General features: G+C 45.5%; 7 protein-coding genes across 7 annotated transcripts; 6 read left to right on the top strand and 1 right to left on the bottom strand.

Annotated features, from left to right (window-relative positions):
• Positions 1 to 320: 320 nt before the first annotated feature.
• N7487_003661 (uncharacterized protein) lies at positions 321 to 874 on the top strand (the record flags this gene model as incomplete). Its single annotated transcript, XM_056871408.1, has 2 exons — positions 321 to 369; positions 483 to 874. 2 exons carry the CDS (start codon positions 321 to 323, stop codon positions 872 to 874), a joined length of 441 nt encoding a protein of 146 aa, XP_056729128.1.
• Positions 875 to 2,577: 1,703 nt separating this feature from the next.
• On the top strand, positions 2,578 to 2,832 carry N7487_003660 (uncharacterized protein; the record flags this gene model as incomplete). Its single annotated transcript, XM_056871407.1, has 1 exon — positions 2,578 to 2,832. One exon carries the CDS (start codon positions 2,578 to 2,580, stop codon positions 2,830 to 2,832), a length of 255 nt encoding a protein of 84 aa, XP_056729127.1.
• Positions 2,833 to 7,640: 4,808 nt separating this feature from the next.
• On the top strand, positions 7,641 to 8,108 carry N7487_003659 (uncharacterized protein; the record flags this gene model as incomplete). Its single annotated transcript, XM_056871406.1, has 2 exons — positions 7,641 to 7,705; positions 7,808 to 8,108. The coding sequence occupies 2 exons, from the start codon at positions 7,641 to 7,643 to the stop codon at positions 8,106 to 8,108; spliced, it is 366 nt and encodes a 121-aa protein (XP_056729126.1).
• A 1,716-nt stretch (positions 8,109 to 9,824) lies between these two features.
• N7487_003658 (uncharacterized protein) lies at positions 9,825 to 11,198 on the top strand (the record flags this gene model as incomplete). Its single annotated transcript, XM_056871405.1, has 1 exon — positions 9,825 to 11,198. The coding sequence occupies one exon, from the start codon at positions 9,825 to 9,827 to the stop codon at positions 11,196 to 11,198; it is 1,374 nt and encodes a 457-aa protein (XP_056729125.1).
• A 1,050-nt stretch (positions 11,199 to 12,248) lies between these two features.
• N7487_003657 (uncharacterized protein) lies at positions 12,249 to 12,689 on the bottom strand (the record flags this gene model as incomplete). Its single annotated transcript, XM_056871404.1, has 1 exon — positions 12,249 to 12,689. The coding sequence occupies one exon, from the start codon at positions 12,687 to 12,689 to the stop codon at positions 12,249 to 12,251; it is 441 nt and encodes a 146-aa protein (XP_056729124.1).
• A 3,619-nt stretch (positions 12,690 to 16,308) lies between these two features.
• Positions 16,309 to 17,325, top strand: N7487_003656 (intradiol ring-cleavage dioxygenase; the record flags this gene model as incomplete). The annotated part of the gene is made up of 1 exon (XM_056871403.1): positions 16,309 to 17,325. The coding sequence occupies one exon, from the start codon at positions 16,309 to 16,311 to the stop codon at positions 17,323 to 17,325; it is 1,017 nt and encodes a 338-aa protein (XP_056729123.1).
• Positions 17,326 to 17,688: 363 nt separating this feature from the next.
• N7487_003655 (uncharacterized protein) lies at positions 17,689 to 17,931 on the top strand (the record flags this gene model as incomplete). The annotated part of the gene is made up of 1 exon (XM_056871402.1): positions 17,689 to 17,931. One exon carries the CDS (start codon positions 17,689 to 17,691, stop codon positions 17,929 to 17,931), a length of 243 nt encoding a protein of 80 aa, XP_056729122.1.
• Positions 17,932 to 18,407: the final 476 nt, after the last annotated feature.

The following is an 18,407-nucleotide window of genomic DNA, read 5'->3' as shown; positions in this document are numbered from 1 at the left end:
GAGTGGCGATTTTTCAAGGGCATAGAGAAACGAAGACTTTTCGCCCAGGAAGCGGAGCAATAACCAACTGTATACTTTTTTTCATCACAATGGGGTAGGGCGAGAGGCAAAGGAGAGTAGAATATAATGGTAGTGGTGTTAGTACTTAGCACGATTAGTAGGCAATGCAGGATTCGTGCTTTTGTACACATAAAAAAAAGTTATATGCAGGACGAAACTTTATTTCGCTATGCATCTAGCCCATAATCAACTGCTTCTCTTTGCTTCTTGCATATTCAAAAAAAAAAAAGAAAATCATGCACACAGGGCCACAGTCAAAAATGAATATCATGATGATCTCCGATAGGGGGAATCGAACCCCCGGCTGCCGTGTGAGAGACGGCGATGTTAGCCACTACACCATATCGGATGAGTACTGATAAGTTTTGATTTAGTTTGCATTTCGTGGATGGGTACTTTTTATATTCATTCTCTATGTACAGGCTGCCCAACCGACCTGATTGAGCACTCTATTGATCTGATTCCAAACACCCTCCCTGTCAAAGCTAAGCTACCAAGCTACATCCAGGTGGAGAAGAGGTTTGCCTGCGAAGGTTCTCCAGATACGGAAGAAGCGGGGGTCCTAGCCGTGATATCCTCGCAGTGGGGAGCGAGAATTCGATTCCTTGGAAAGGAGAAAGGGTCTATCACCAACTTCCGAATCGTTTCCAATTTCGTCCTGATTAACAAGTGGACTATTGGGAACGCTTATCCGGTCCACAGCTTGGACGAAGTCATCGACATTATCCTGAAACGAAAACCATATGCTATTTCTGTGTTGATGCTTCTTGTGGGTATTGGGCGATCATCATCCGTAGGCATGTTGATAAAATAACGGAAAACAGGTCTATCAGTAGGAGCTCGAGTTATTCCATGGACGTTTACGGATAGGCTACAGTGGATCGTCTCCATTTTGGGATATTAGGCACGGAGGATCTTCAGGCATTACATGCATAAAGACTCGGCAGCCGAGTAGTGAACTGGGGGCCTGTGCGAAAAAGTGATCGGAGTCCCAGCAGGACAATCCGGCTCTCGCAACCAAACAAAAATCCCAAATCCAATCATCTCAGCCGGCGGTGCCAGTGACTTTTTATCACATGGGTTTGCCCATGCCGTCTTCAATCCGCGTCTCGATATAGCTGAGAGCAACGTTCTTGGACTTGACTATTACCGCCACTTCTCTGGGCAACCTGGAACCGCGCCGAAGAATCAATTCGATTCGATTCATTTGACTGCATCGATGATGAAGGCAGTAGATATGCAGCAACTCGGCACTCTAGTACATGACGATCTTGTAATACTGACTGTCTGTCATGCAGTGTGAGTAGAAATCGGATCCTTGTAGCATGTTAGCCTGTTTTGTTTGATTTTGTTCTGCACGAATATGAAAAGGTTCCGTGGGGCTGGGGTTGGATTGGAGTCCTTAGGATTGCCCTCAATGTGGATTATAAGTCTCTTCCTCTTGGTTTACGTCGGAGTCGAGGTCACTGTAGGTGGATGGATCTTCACTTTCCTTGTCGACCTTCGCTATACAACAACGGCTTTAGCGGGAGTAGTCGGATTCACCTACTAGGCAGGGCTAACTGTTGGTCGTGTCTGCTTTGGTTTCCTTACGTTTTATTTCCATACGTAGCGATTCGTATTTCTTGTCTATCTAGGATTATGTATTATCTTATATATTACCTTTTTCTTTGTTGAGGATCTCGGTCTTTCGGTTATTACTGACCTTGCTTAGAGTTTTCCTTGGCCACCTTTACGGCTAATTACGTCCACAGATGTTCCCTTTATGACTAAAGTACAGCTGAGCGGAGCCCTGTTTTCTACACCCTGTGATCGTATATGCTCCACCATTTCCGGGAATAATTCATAACAGATCTTTGATTGAAGTCAAAGCTGCTTCTCGCGAGGGCGCAATTATGCTGGTTCAATATACTTCGGCAAGTGTAAAAAACTTGATATAAAGATCATATGGAGTTTGCGCAAGGAAAGAGTCGTCAACATGCTTCAAGCTTTGCGTTCCCTTGATAATCGATAAACCGGATTCTTTGCCAATCTAGTGTCTGCTAATTTGACCAACTCAAAAAGATGAACAAGTGTTCACGTCTGCGATTTTCTGTGCTTCTAATCAGGCTAGGAATAATTCAAAAGCTAGCCTCTGGAGAAAAACAGACAGATGGAAGCAATCGAGTCGACTATTCAGAGGAAATGGTACTTTTCATTCCAAGGTTCCTCAGCCTTCTCCTATTTATAGCTGGTCAAGGAAGCGGATTCGGGTCCCTTCGTTTCTTTATTTCCAGTCTTTGCCTTGGAGAGATGCGGCTGAGGATCGGTTGAGAACGTTGGTTTTTTCTTTTCCAAAGGGGGAGGACTGGAACTCAAAACATCATTCTCAGAGTCACTGTGGTCAGAATTTCTAACCGGTCGCTTTCCCAGAGCTTTTTTAGAAAGAGGTTTCTTGGAGGAGGATTAGGCCCCCCTTTCCGGCAAAGGAATTGGTGACTGTGGGAGCTCATCGTCCAACTCATCGGAGGTTTCGAGATGAGCGAAGTCGTCGAGTCAAAGGGTCCGGACGAAGAGGCCAAGGATTTTGAGTTGGAGGAAGAAGAAGAACAGCCTAAGAAATGGCCTGACGAAACCTTCACACTGGCAAAACCAATCCCGAAACAGTTTTCACCCTGGAAACGTTTGTACCAGAAAACAGTGACTCCTTCCAAATCTCGCAAAAACAAGGAAATATATGAGTCATCTCAACAGGAACCAGTTGACCCGTGGACCCGTGGACCTGTTGACTAACCTTTGGAACTCTAGCATCCATTGATGGGATCCATAGATGGGGTTTTCCAGCGACTTTTATTACCGTCTAAGGTGTCATAGTTGAATTCCAGGAATCAGCCCCCTCCGGCGTTTCCTGATTTTTTACTTCTTTAATCAATCAACTGCTTTTCTTGAGCACTTTCATTTTCAATGACCTCAAACAATATTTGTACACACCTCCAAATCAGCCACTTACCTCGGTGTGCAATCTTCGCAGTCCCCCCTCTCAAACAAGCTGCATATACCAAGCACCATGGGCATGCTGCACCTCTTCTTTCACTCCTCTTTCTTGGTATCCCGATTCCTGGGCCCTAAACGAAATTCATTACCTGAACTTCCGGTCCAGGTCTTATTTCGAATAACGGAATTTCTCTCTCGTGACGATATAACATGCACCTCACTCTGCAATCATCGACTATTTGCTCTTTTAAAAATCAAGGAACCTCCTTCGTTACGAACAAGACGAGACAAGCTAGCCCTTTTGACTCGCCCTGGGACAAGATCTCCCAAAGTTCTTCGCTTGCTATGCCTGCCATGTTCTCCATAGGCACGATACTTCAATCGACTTTCTTCCTGGGCCTCGATCCATGATTTTCTTGCGCTGTCCTAGAGAATCAGCACAACTTTACCTTCTTTTCCATCAGCTATGGTATTCCGGCCACCGTTGCGCTTATTATTTTCACTTCACACACCTGAAACTTCTTATGATGAGGCTCTATCTTGGCCCAGAATATGGGATCGGCACCGAGGACATTTTTTACACAGAAGTCCAACTCCACAGTCTCCAACCTGGCACTCAGGTGTCCCTTATCTCTTCCGTTGACGCAGACATATGTTCAATGATTTCGGGAGCCATGAAATGCTAATCCATATATGGTAAGGTTATTTGTATAGCAGGCTTTGGATCACATCTCCAACCAAATTTTAGAAACTGCCATCTAGAGCACCAGTGAAAATTTTGACATCTACAAAAGTATACTTAACGCTCGTTTTGAAGGCGACGAAGTACTAAGGTTCTAGCCAATGTTGACAGGACACATATTCCACGCTGTCTGTTATATGAGATATAGCAGGCATGCAACCGCTTACAGCTCAGCGCAAAGCAAGCACGGTCTAGGTCAGAGAGAAGTTGGAAGATAATTTCCACTATTTCTGAAGGGATCTTCCAGAGTGTCTTGGATTTTCTGGGTTCGACTGGCTCGACCTTAGAGTGATTCACGGATTCGCAAAATATTGCAAAAAGTTATATAGGCACATACCACTATGACACGCACACGTCCACGGGTGTCACAGACCGGCAACCCGCTCATGGCGAGCTCTACCGATATCCATGGATTTCGGTTGCTAGAAATTCCACAATTATTTTTTATTTTAAGACTCTTGGCTTAAGAGTATACAAGATAAAGCTATACCGAGAAAGGCCGCTCTGTATTCATCTGGATCACTGAGCTCCTGAGCTTAGCCACACCATTTTTCTGTGTGACCCTCCAGCTCTTCTACGATCCCGCAACTGGAGTCTGCGTTCCCTAGTAGACTAAATCTACTGCCATCTTTCATAACGTTGATTCGTCATTTTTGCGATACGAGCCCTGGAGTCTCGTACGGATTAGTAATAAAAGACGTAATCTTCGAACTGGATTTCTTTACGATATATACGACAAACAAATTGAAGTTGGGATCCCTCAACTTAGACCTCATGTTGTATATACGGTCTGTCATACTCAAAGTTGGTTAGTTCTAGCAGGAAGATACTTTGTGACAGGGTTTGCAACATGTATTAGGATGACAGAACAATACATACCATCAGAAACAGGTGCCCCACAATATCCTGCAGGGCAATCACATTATCACACTATCACACTATCACACTGCAGGGGTTGGGGGGGGTCAGAGGGGTTGTTAAGCCTCATGGAGAAACAAATATCAGACTCAACACACTCTCTTATGATGTCTCCTACTTCCACTATTGAGCCTTCGACGCTGGAATATGCCTTATTTCTTTGTAGTGGTAGGTCGGTGGCCTCACCGAACGACTCAGACGTCTTCCACTACTCCATAATGATTCTAGACCAGGCTGGTACAGTCATTAGCTTTGGGCCTATGAAGAACTTGCGCTCTGACAACTTCTAGAATCTCCGGACTTTGAACAGCAGATACAGTCAGAAGCACCAACTGAAAGCAAAGTGGACACTTATCTGCACATTGTGTACGTACTAGGTGGGGTTGCCCCCAGTGATTATTGTACTTTGCGACTGACATCTGTAGACTATTGAGTCCGGCAGCTGGGTCGTTTCCTGGGAACCAACGTGAGATCAACTCATTATTCCTGGATTATTGGAACATCAGCCTTGAGTCTGTGGCTCTCTTGGGTTCACCACTAGTTTCTAGCTACCATAGCCGATGTGTTGATATTAAAGGCCATCTGTATCTTGGTTAGTTGCCCTTTACCTTACTCACCCCTTGGATGTAACCAAAGAGGTTTATGCTCACAGACTCAGAAATATGTTATAATGTTACCGAGTCATTATCTTACATAGCAAGTAATGACAGTCCCCTCGACAGCAGTGCGAGTATTAGTTCAAGTGGCCCGACCGACATGGTTCTGCATCATCAATACGAACCTATATACTTCCGCCACAACATATCAACAGGACATACTCTTTATATGTTACACAACGCAAAAGGTGATCTTCGTACCTTGGTCCATGCTATTGGCAAGGGTCTTCAAGGGTCATTCGCACAGTGCACACTTAAGAGGAAAGGCCAATGCACATGCCAACACACACGTCTAAATCCATTTGCAATGCACTCGGCAATCATGTTTCATGTCCTCTCAACCCGGTCTACAGAGCTTGACAATCTCGTGAAGTTGTTGCTTTGGATAGAAACCCAGCTTCATGAGGGGTCTATCTTCGAGATAACAGACTCTGATAGATTCTCCAAGTATGTCCAGCTGCTGCATAAAATGTCTCGCAGCCTTATTACGTTGGAACACAATAACGAACGAGATACATCGAACATTGATCACTTGCTTTATGATCATTCACGGTTAAGCCGATTAGCCAAACGTCATCACAGTAAGGCCAGAATAAATACCGATTGCCACGACCGTGTTCGGGATGACTTGCTTGCTCTTCGCGACTTTTGTGACGACCGACATCGCCGCATCCTAAATCTCCGCCAACGGACCGATAATTTCATTACTCTTCTGTATAATCTGATTACAGGACATGATAGTACCGTCAATCTTCAGATCGCCACACAGAGTGCGAGGATTGCGCGTGACGCACGCAAGGACAGCATGTCGATGAAAATCATTGCGGCTGTGACTTTGATATACCTACCAGCAACATTTGTATGTAGTTTATTTGGAACCAATCTGGTCGTACTTGACACATCTCCCGACGGAAGCGAGCCTTCTTTTGTTGTCTCGAAGCTGTGGTGGCTTTATCTCGCTTTTGCTGCACCACTAACCATGTTGACAATATTTGGGTTCTGGTTATGGAGGCGATTTAGAGAGACACCGAAACAAAAACTAGAAAAAAGCCCCATTGACTGATATCAATTTTGCTGAGTTATTAGTATTGCTTGACAGCTGGTGGTGGAAGTTGGAATGGTAATATCAATCAGTCGGTTAATTGTGAAGACACAAATCTAGTTATATTCACCCTGCACTATTTCTAGACAATCGCCTCTACGTAGCGGGGCTTAACATCCCCCTTGTTGATGTAAAGGTTGAGTGAGGGCATTATCGACCTTGGCTAATGGCGTTTGTCGGATGTTGGAATCGAAGACGACTGGGATCGGACTTTGACTAGACTATTTTGGCTGCCTCGCGTTAGTCGGTAGTCTTCGAGTGCGTGAGAGTCTCGAGGAGAGAAAATGACAGAAATATTAATATGGAGTTTTGCTTCGGATAATGTAAAAGAGTTGCTATGGAATTACTCCAGTACTATTGTCATGCCACCTGTCTACCTTTTTTCTAAATTAGTATGTAAGTGAAACACGTAGAAGTACTCTTGAATTATATCCCATTAATATATATCATTGTACAAGCCACGCGGAGTACTCAGATTTCTATGTCTGCCCTGTTCTAAGAACATTAGGTAGGGTGTGGTTCCGTCGACGTTCGTGTTGAGATATTTTATAAATGTTTTGATGCATGAGGCGCCCATGGATCATAGAGCTATTTCATGAGAAAACAATTGAGACATTATTATCCCTCATGTGATAAGCAGATATGTTGGGCATATGTTGGGCATGGACAAGTGCAGCAGAATATTTCTGTCAGGCTAAATCAGCCTAATGCCTACGGGGCAGTGCATGAGCACCAGTTGTTCACATTAAATTTCAGGTTTTTGCCAGGAATCGCCCTTCTGGTCAGCGGTCCTGCTCCTATCGAGTAGGCAATACAGTCTCGTTACCCAAAACTTAACCATTTCGAGTGCGCTGACGCGTTGCGGGCCAATGGCCGGGGGTCCCTCCACTTTACTCACGGGCCCCTGCCGTACCCAAATTTCGCCCAAAAGGGAAAATAAGTTGGGACTCGAGCCGTTAGGCTCGAAACTTTGGGGGCCACCCAGTCTGAATAGTATTCTCAGGTAGGCAACCAAGAAAAGCGCAAAGTGTGGCTTTTGAGCCGGGAGAAGCTGGAGGAAGTTGTGAGGGGTTATAAATATGATAATCTACCCTTTCGATAAAATTCCCACCATCTTTCTTCTATAGTTGTCTCTACCTTGATTTCTACTAGCTCATTCTACTCCATAATATCGACTTAGATTTTCAAAATGACTCAACAGGATAAGATTTACCTTCATGCATGGCGTACTGCGACGGACGACTCTCAGGCTCGGTATGACAGGCGCATGAATGCTATATTGGCAAGCTCGAGCAGAAGCGTCCCGATGAATGTGGGATGTCGAAAGATAGTACTAAATCATCTTGATTGGTCTAGCGAAAGCCTATCACCCCTAATTTCGGTTACAGAAGACAGAGAGTGGGCTTTCCAGGAAGCTAGGCGCCGCAAAAAGCAAGGAGAGACCAACGTCGTTGTGCACGAGATATGTATATCGAAGAGGCGTCTGCGGAAGTATGAGAGGCGCGGAAAGCGAATTTCTTATAGGCACGTCTACAAGTGGTTAGATCTAGCACGTGCTCGCCTTCCTCGCTATGCAAATTACGCGTGCACTGATCAGGAACATCTTTTCCTGCATGAAATCCCTGGGATCTTCATTGTGAAGACATTCAAGGTCTGAAGGAAAGTGAGGCAAAAGCCCGATTCATAGAATTAGGCAGTTACAAGCACCAAGGCGACGGCGTCGTGTCTTTGTGAAGTGGAAAACTGGGCGGAAGATATGGCTGGGTTTGACGGTGGTCTCTTGGTCCAAGGAAGGCTCTATTCTTCAGGGTATTCAACTACTGCCTGATGGAGGTTGGAAATAAAGATGAAAATTCGAGTATCGCAGTGGATCCATTTGTCTAGTTGAACACTGTTTTTACCCTCATACAATCTAACTATTGCAGGTTGAAATTGGATACAAGCATGTCATTGATTTAGTTTGTAAAAGAGAGTCGTTAGTAGCAGGGGCATGATTTTGGTATGAGTCAGCTAGCTTACAGAGCCCGTAAGGTTAACCTGATACTTTTTGGTGATAATGAAGAACGATGCTGGACCCGCTACATTTTTGAAGAGCGCTACGCGTACTGTGGTTGCTTGGATTTTAGGTAGGTCGGGGATATGATTAGGACAGTGTTTACTTTTTCTTTGGTGACGCACTAAAATTTACACAAAGCCGACCATATGATTAAAACTTGAGAATTGGTACATTTTTCATAATGCATCAAGGCAATGTTAAACGATTCAGAAATGATGACGGAGTGTTCCGAGATGATGGTTTTTGATCACCTAAACCCCCGAGTCTGGTCGATTACTCTCGAAACCCGAAAGGCCATAAGATGTCTTTGTTTCCCAAGAATCCAGCTGGCGAATTCCAAACCTTACCGCATATTACAACTTTGGATGCGAAGTTAGCACAAGTGTTCGACATTCCGGATGTTCATCTCTCGAACTTTGGCGACACCACTGCACTGTTGTATGAATGAGGACTAAAATTTGACGGGGTAGGTTATCGGTCTCAACAGGGAGTTGGTAGGCAACCATTTGCTTTTGTTCGTTGAATCTCCTGGTCACGAGACGGAGTCGAAAAAAATGTCCCGAAGAGCATGATGCGGGGGCTCATATAAGCGTCGGCATTCTGAGGATGATTGTATGAGAAATAAAGTTCTAGGTCACCAATGAATACACAAGGGGGAGGTGGAAATTAAAATTTGTCACTGCGGGAGCGAGATCCCATGTGTGAAGGATGTGTTTCAGAGAATGCTTCTATATACTAGGTGGAATTGTGGCTGCCGAATTAAATCTAGCCCCGGGAAGCCCTCTCCACTCCTTTTCAAAGTGTCTTCTAGTTCTTGCACTCGAGTACAGTAGTTTTCGAAATTAGCTATACCGCCATACTGTTACTACTTGATTGCCGGAAGATAGTTCCGAGGGATGCTAGCCCCTTTGGGTCACCGCCTGATAATCACGGCAGTACAGTCTTCGTAATATTTATATTGTCATCAATGAGTCATCGTTTTAGTACAGTTATATTACATGGAACCGTCCAGAATTGGTTTTGTAGATCTGGCGATCTGGCAAGATCGCCTGCTAAGCTATCCTCTCTCCCGTCAGCCACGTTTTGCCTCTTCCTCTCATTCTTTCCGGATGCAGCGGAACCGTCGTCTTCGCTCACCAGTCATAGATCAGAAGGCTGTGCTTATCTCGTAGAGAGCTAAACCTGGTAGGGAAAGATGTTTTGTCTGTCCTCATGGATTCTGCTTTCTACTGCGCTTCTCATTCGTTACCAGCCCCAAACCTAACCTGGATCTCCCGGCTAATGTGGGCCTTACTAGGATTGTGATTATTGTTAGAGATGAGCCAATATCCCCTCGATGATGCATCTCAGTCTAATGGGCACGAACCATGGGAACGCAACTCGGATTACGCCCCAACACCTGGCTATTGTGGCAGCCCCTACGCAGCAATATCGACCCGGAGCCCCTCCCTATCGAGCGTAGTGGAGAACAGTATCGAACCTACGATTAAATGCGCCCCACGCGCTCTTAAATTTCTCCGGCTGTCTGACTGGGAAGACGGGAAAGCCTACGATGAGGACCCACCAACATGCATCCACTACCGTATAGAGTGGCGAGTGACAGTCAATAACAGGGAGGTGTCAAAGGACACGGAGGAAGATGTCGTTTTGGCACCTAGCGCCTTCTGGCAGCTGTCCTTAGAGAAAAAGTTAGAGAAGGCTTTACGACGCAAGACTGCTCGCCATCGCCAACTGAGACCAGATGATACCGTCATCGTCGCATCAACAACCGATCGTACCAAGCGAAATCTGACCAAACGATTTGACGATACCGATATATCCTGGACCCCCGTCGAAAAGCAGCTTCTAATGTGGTCAGATCTTTTACTTCGCGGAAAAGAACTTACGCTGAAAATCAGTTTCAACTATGTAGACGATCGTCATTCCTCTCTATCCGCTGGCCGGAAAGGAGAGAAAAGAGGGAAGTCATCTGTCACCCAAAGAATACTCGGCGAGCGGGACGCACAGCTCGACGCAGAGGAAAGTACTTCTGGCGGGAGGCCAATTTGGCGCAGCGTCTACAGTCTAATGCGATGTGACTCGTCGACATATCAGCATAGCCCCCATTGCTGGGTGGACCCAATGGGGAAAAAACACTACCCACTTAAATCTCATCACATCAAACGCCTGATAACCCACGTTGAGAGGGGCGGTGTTCTAGAAGGCCACAAGGACGTGCCAGAAGCGGTTCGTGACGAATTATACCGGGAAGAGCAAGATAGACTGGGCAGAGACAAGCATAAGGGAAGTCATATCACTGGGGCTGGGTCAGCATATCCACCTATCAACATCAATGTTTCGTCCTCGCAGTCTGCGCCCCATAGGCTTGATGTCTCGGCTCCGAGGGCAGCAGACAATTCGCAGACTCTAAGCCCACTCGAAATTCCGGGTCTCAGAGATGTAGCTGTTAAGGAATACAGTGAGTGGCAGGTCTCGAATGTTAAGAACGACTCCCTCAAATCTGCATTTCGAGAAGTGTGTGATATGATGCTCGAAAACGGTCTTGATCTTGACCAAGTGTATAGAGATCAAGATCCTCATTTCTTCATCGAGAAAGGAATTAAAATAGGCATCGCTCGACGGTTCGTAGAGGATATTGGGAAGTGGGTTGGTAGCGTGAAGAAAGTCATACCTGTCCTTGAAAACTATTAGTCTGAACAATTTCGCATTAGGGCATCAAGGCGTTAGAATTATGTATTGTGTTTACTTTTTTAACAAGGCGTGACAATAAGTCATCTTTCTCATGGACTACATAATATGTCGAAAATACGAAAATATGAGAGTGCTTTCAACGAGATATATATAGCTTTTTAAAGAATGCGTGACCCCTATCTGTAAAGTGAACTGAACTGATGAAACTGTTTCTTATTGTAAAGTGAACATAGGCTGTTTTTTGGCACGGCGGCCACAATGAAGGCAGTGAGGGGGTTTCGAAGTGTAAGATGGTTCGTTCGAGGATTGGTAAATACCCAGGCTTGACCGTTCATTCCTAAAAGAGAACATCTGGTCAACGACGTTGAGTTGTTAGATGAGGGGATTTTGTGCTACAGTATTAGGGGACACCAGAGTCATCGAGATAGATAGAAAAATGATGGCGGGGGAAAATTGTGGGCCTCAGAAAAAAGTAACGAGATGAGTGTCTATTATACCGCAAAGCAATTGGCTGGATATGTATGAAGGCGGGCCTCTATAATCATATAAGTGAGGGTTGGTAGAGCAGTGGGAGATGACAGCTAGATAGCCAATTTGCTAGGCGGGAAATCCTATTGCCCAACTCATTCTTTCACCACATTCATCAATAATTGGCCTTGTGGAGCTCATTCTATCCATGGCTAGCAGTGGCCACCTTCCGTATTATCCATGCACTAGGTGTGGAGAATTTGCCCGTTTAGGGGATATACGAGATACGCTGTCGGAAAATCCTACATGCCTCTGTGACCACGTAATGAAATTAAGCAAACGAGCCATAGCAGGTGCGGATGGTGGAGAAACAAGAATTTTTTGCGTAGTATCGTGGATGGTAAAAGGGTATCCGGAAGTGGCGTCTTGGTGGCAGGGGGTTGTTGTTACAGAGAACCTAGGTATCTACCGTGGTAACAGCAGTCTTACTTATAGCTACACTTCGAAAAGTAATAAAAGCCTATCTGCTTGAATCTATATCAATTAGTATAAGGTTGAATAAGCATATTGCAAATTTGCTTATCAATACTCGCATCCTATCTTAACCTCAGCCTCCGCATCATCGTAGGTAAAAAGCTTATCATAAACAGCGTATGCTTTGCCCTTGCTCTCAGAGCAAGATTTCTTGTAAACTTTCTCCTTAGTCTGAGGGATGACACATGTGTTGTGGCAATTGTTGACAACTCCTACTGCCGCCTCGCAGACGGAACGATGTCCGTTAACATTGTATGCTTCATCAACAGAGGGTGCATCTGATCTAAGACACCACATCAACTTATAGTCTTTAGTCTGCGCTGAGAGCTTGCACCCAAAGAATGCGGTACCGTTATTCGACACAATGTAGTATTGCCCGTTTTGACAGGCCGATTCACAGTTCTTATTATCCCCACATAGCTCGTTCGCTTGGAGGGCTGTGGTGCCGGTGACTGCGGCGAAAATGGCTGTAGCGAATGCGAGCTTCATACTGCTATTCGAAATTGATTGTCAGCGTCGTGTAGAAGTTTGGCTTTTATAGACCTCGTAATGCTCACTTAGTGAAAGTTTGGAGGAGGGAGTGATAGACACAAGAGGGTGATGTGCGAGCGTAGTGGGAGGCCAGAGCTATTCTTATAGTCAAGATACCCCCTTCCAGGAATGATCATAGATTAGGATCAACGAAGATCGGCCGAGATTGTCTCGATTCAATCGTGAGATCGCGACCAATATTCAAGAAATCATACGGTATGATATCAAGGAATGCGACTTAAAGGTACTATTGGGTCGGCTCAAGGCAGGCTCGGGCAGATCTCAATAGATCGACAGAGATATCTAAACTAGTGCCACTAGTAGTGTGATGCTTCTTACAGCTGCCCTCTTTTTGTGGAGCTGCATACCTGGGAACCCCTTGCTACTCCTTTTATGGAGTTGCATGCCTGGGAACCCCTTGCTGCCGGTTTGTTTTGTGATCATTCATATCTTTACTCAGTAATTTATACCATATACCATATCCTAAGCGACTCCCTACCCTCACTTCGCCACAATCGGCACTCCTAATTTGGTAGCCTATATCCCCCCTCCCACCGGGACCACATAAAACGTGAACCTAAGATAGTGGATGGTGGTTAATTACTAGTATTATCTAAATATGTAATTTGACTAGCGCATATACGGGGGTTTAGTCGATTCGCCCGAATTAATATATAAAGTAAGCAATTTCTCAATTTATAGGGTCACATGACCGCTTCTATTTCAGATGGCTATTAATAGGTGTATCATCAATATTAAAGCGATACAAAGCACTAATGACTGGCCTGAATGCCTAAAGTTATAAGATTCACTTTTTATATGGCAAAGGGGGATTCATAATATAAAATAGATTTTTAATTACTTCCAAACTATAGTTCTTTCATCTACCTATCCACCCATTTTATTAAAAATATAGATCTCAGACCTATTCTATGTATACGAAATTCCTAAGACCCTACCCCCTTAGCTTCCTCTTGAGCACCCTCATGTTACGGACATGCTAGTCACCAATCATTTTGTAGGGCCGCAACTAACTAGTGGGCCACCGAGAGCCAACCGATCAATCTATCATTAGATCACGTGTAGGAACTAGCACTTTCACCTATTCTAGTTTAGTTTCTGCGTTTGGTCTCCATTCACAGAATAGGAGCTATATAGATCAATAAAGTAGTAGAGAATTCTTGCGTTATTTAAACTCTACTCTCCCGAATTGTAATTATTATATGGTAAACAGTCAACGTTTAGTTATTGTAGGCCAAGCGGGCGAAACATAGCCCAATTTGTGCTTTCAATTTGGGCGCCAGGAGACTCCAGGACAGCACAGAAGAAAATCCGATTTTGATTGTCACAGTGAGAAGTTCTTTAGCTTCCACTAGCGACACATATCGAACACAATATGCCTAGTATTTAAGCCCCAATATTTTCGATTTTTAAGCCTGCATAACGAAAATGACCTCGGGCACTTTCTTCTTTTGCGCCAACCATATTGATGCACCATTCCAAGAAAACATCAAATCCTTGACTAGGGTCTCTTTCATAGTAGTTCCAATTACGCCTGATAAAACTTTTAAGTTCAGCAAAGAACTCTTCAATCGGATTCAGGTCCGGCGAATAAGGCGGCAGGTAGACCAATTTCACCCCGGCTTCCTCACACATCTGTAGAAGTCGCTCTAAGTAGTGAAACGATGCATTATCCATCACGAGGACGGATTTAGGCTCTGGCCACCTTCCGCAATGCTGGAGAAGCTAGGCTATGAAACCCTCGAACACAGTAGCATCTGTAGAGCCGCGGAATACACGCGAGAGGAGGATTCCATCTTGAGTATACGCAGGTAGTATTTGATATCGCTGGTCACGGTGGAACTGTGTTACTTGCAGAGGGGCTTTGCCAAGAGGTGCCCAACCGGTGCGCCTGAATCCGACCCGTTTATCACATCCAGATTCATCAACATATATCAGGTGATACGACTGAAATTCCGATAAATTGTGTAGGTAGTAGTCTCTCAAGTCCGCGTTCTGCTCTTTAGCTCTCTGCCGCGTTGCCTTTTTGGACCAACCTGTCGCTACTAGGGCTCTCCTAATACTTGAGGTTGTAATCATGGCTTGAAACTCGTCCCACAGGAAGACAGCCATCTCGTCGAGGTAGAGACCAGGCTTCTCAGAAAGGTGGTCGCAAAGAGCGTTTATCATCAGCGGTGTCATAGTTCGTTTTCGGCCGATTCGGGTTTGCGGGGCATATATAGTTCCAAATTGGCGTAAGTTTCTGCGAATATTAATGATCGTAACTTTGGTACATTCAGCTTCTTCGGCTATCTGAGACGTAGTAAAGGACTGGCATTCTATCATATCACGGATCAGATGAAGCTTCGAAGGAGGGAGCCTAGGAGCCATGTCGTTTGGCTTGATCTCAGATACTGAAATCTCGCAGACAGACGGGTGATGGCAGATGAAATCTGCCTGCGCCATGGATTGAGGGGCACAGCAGGTAGCATGCGTATAGCACTTTCGCGTAAAATACACCCAGTCGTGTCTTACTACCGTAATGTAAGATACATCTACCAATGTAGAAAGCGGTCTGAAAAGTGGAGACTTCACAGCCTATCCTATCAGAACTCACGACCGTCGGATTTATTTTCCGGGAATCAAGTAGTAAGAGTGTGAAGGTATAGCTGATTTCGAATAATACTGTATTGATATCAGAAAGTTGCCTAGCTTACCTGCGGATAGTTTTCCGTTAGTTTTCCGCTCGTGCCCAGCTAACGTCGCGAATGTGTACTGTACAATTCGCAATGGCACGTGTTTCGCATGCAGTTTCACCTTTCAAAGTTACCACCACAAATCTTGCCGAAGCCATCAGCAATGTGGCTAATGCAAGAGGGTGGGTTTTATTTGCCGTCTTGTAGCTGCATACGTCGCCAGGCTTATTTCTCTTCATCGGACTCTAAACTCTATAAACTAATAAATCATCATATTACAAAAATAGTCGGTCACTTATACTACCTGTTTTTTCCCCTTTCTTTTTTTACGCATACGAAGGCAAAAAGCGTACTTTGTACAAGTGAAAAGTCAGTACGGAGTATAATAAAAATACTAAATAACCTTTTTAGTTTATTAGGCACGCATAAGTAATGAGCCGGGATTGTTCTACGACACGCTTTAGACAATTGGTGAAGTGGATTGATCGACGGGCTTGGCGGGGTTCCGTTGCTGGGCGAGGCGTAGGCACCTTCTCTTGGCAGTGCTAAGACCGGGGTCTTGGCTGCAGATCGGAAACTGCCACTCTCCCTGTTCCCCCAATCATGTCTAGGGCATTCGTCAACCAGAACAAGGATAATCTCATCTATTTTTCATCTATACTATATCGGCCATGGCCTTACTGCAACTGCTGACGACGACCATGACGAGTAATTTTCTGGGGCTATCAACTCTTAGAACTGTACATTATTATACAATAGCTCGAGTACGAGGAGGGAGAACTATATATTGAGATGTCTATCCTGACATCTTATAGGGAGATATCACCAATCAATTTAGACGCAATCCCTCGTGTTTTCTCTTTCCACCTCAGATCCCCACGATGCAATTCGGAAAGCTAGCTCTCCTTGCCATGGCCGGACTGGCCATTGGTCACCCCGGGGTCCATGAGCCCACCTCCTACAACGCCTTGTCCAAGAAGTCTTTCCTCCACAATGCCAAGCGCAGTCTGAACCTATGCGCGGATCATCTGGAGCGTCGGGGAGTCAACGCCCGTGCCAAAGCTCGCCGTGCCGCAACTGTTGCGAAATACCAGAAGCGAGGCATGGTTGCCCGTGACACCGACAAGGTGGTGAACACCTCCCACCATTCCTCCCTCAATGTTACTCCGAAAACTTCCGAGTCTGAGCTATTCTCCAAGAACCCTGTCTGCATCCTTGCCCCCGAAGGAGAGACCGGACCTTTCTGGGTGAAGGGCGAGCTTGTCCGTTCTGATGTTCGGGACGGTGAGGATGGAATTCCCATCATTCTCGATGGACAATTCATCGATATCAACACCTGCGAGCCGATACAGGACCTCTACTGGGATGTTTGGAACTGCAACTCTACTGGTGTCTACGCTGGTGTTCAGAGTAGCATGAACGGCAACGGCAACGATGCTACCAATCTCGACAAGACCTTCCTGCGCGGTATCCAGAAGACCGATTCCGATGGTGTGGCACAGTTCAAGACTATCTTCCCTGGTCACTACGGTGGCCGCACTACCCATGTTCACGTCATTGCCCACGTTGGTGCCCAGGAGCAGGCAAACAAGACACTCTCCGGCGGTCACGTTGCTCACATTGGTCAATTATTCTTCGACCAAGACTTGATCACCCAGGTTGAGAACACCTACCCATACAACACAAACACTGTTTCTATCACCGAGAATGCAGATGACCACGTTGTCATTGCTGAGACTGAGGACAGCAACTCTGATCCCTTCTTCGAATACGCTCTGCTTGGTGAGACGGTCAAGGATGGTCTCTTTGCATGGATTACCCTCGGTGTCAATGCCTCTGCCAGCTATGAGGCTTCCAACGCTGCTACTCTTACTTCTTCTGGAGGTGTCAGCGAGTGAGCCACGGACATCACATTCTGGCGTGTTCTTGGACTAGGCGCTTACCGCACTTAGGCTATTTAAACAGGGACACAGAGTTCGATCATCGTCTAGTGGGATACAACAAAGATGTGATTTTCTCTCCTCTCCCTTGTCGCTCCTGTTCTTACTCTATTCTGTATCCACGAGCTATGCCTTCAACCACATTCATATAGTCAAGTACTATATCCACAATATCAATTTATCATTTCCAGTTGACCTTAAGCTAGTATAAAGTAATAGATGTAGCTTTACTTATTATCTTAGTTCTCGTGTTCTTGTGCCATTTAGCTGCACAGAAGTATATGTAACTGAACCCACCTTAATCGAATAGACCTGATCAGAATGGGTTATATTGGCATCGTTGGATACTGTCTCCACAACCAACATTCTGGATTGCATCTCTCCCTCTGTCCACTTACCGGCATCTTCGACCCCGTAAACCTCCTATCACCAAAGCTCGCTGTCTCCCCGAATTCCAACGAGTTTTGTGAAGTCCACAGACGCGAAAAAATCGTCTTTGTGCATCCACCGTGGCTTGCCCCTGCCCTCCTCTTCGTTCTCTTCCCCGTTGTTGATGTCGCCTGAGGGACTCACTGCTTGGATAGGCGAACTAGGTGCCGAGGGACGCAGATCAGGCAGTTCTCTCCTGTGCTGTGCTCCCTCGGACTCCCTCCATCTCTGCCCCTTGATTTTCAACGTTTTGTTGTTGTCGTTTGTGATCGTGTACTTCCCTCGCCCGCAGTCGCGGTTGTATACTATTGGTTTATGCCCGTGGCGACAGAGTTCACTCACTGAAACTGTCACAAGAGTCCCGATTTCATCATGAACTCCACAACAGATAGAATTGGGGACGGCTCAGTAAGTATCCTCTTACCAAGACTCGCTGATATTCTGCAACGGTCCAGTTCGCCGAACAGGTCTGTCCGCAACTCCTCGAACGCTGGGTATTCAATCGCAAACCGATCTCGGTGAGCTCACCCTCTTGATGCTTACCAAATACGAACAGAATAGGTACAATGATACTCATCCGAACCTGTATCACGACCGAAGATGTGGCTTCT

Source organism: Penicillium crustosum, assembly GCF_028827405.1.
Source record: "Penicillium crustosum strain IBT 35664 chromosome Unknown utg000002l_segment0_segment0, whole genome shotgun sequence".
Taxonomy (NCBI): Eukaryota; Fungi; Ascomycota; class Eurotiomycetes; order Eurotiales; family Aspergillaceae; genus Penicillium; species Penicillium crustosum.
Note: the sequence above shows the minus strand (reverse complement) of the source record. Positions and strands in the feature narration are given on the sequence as shown.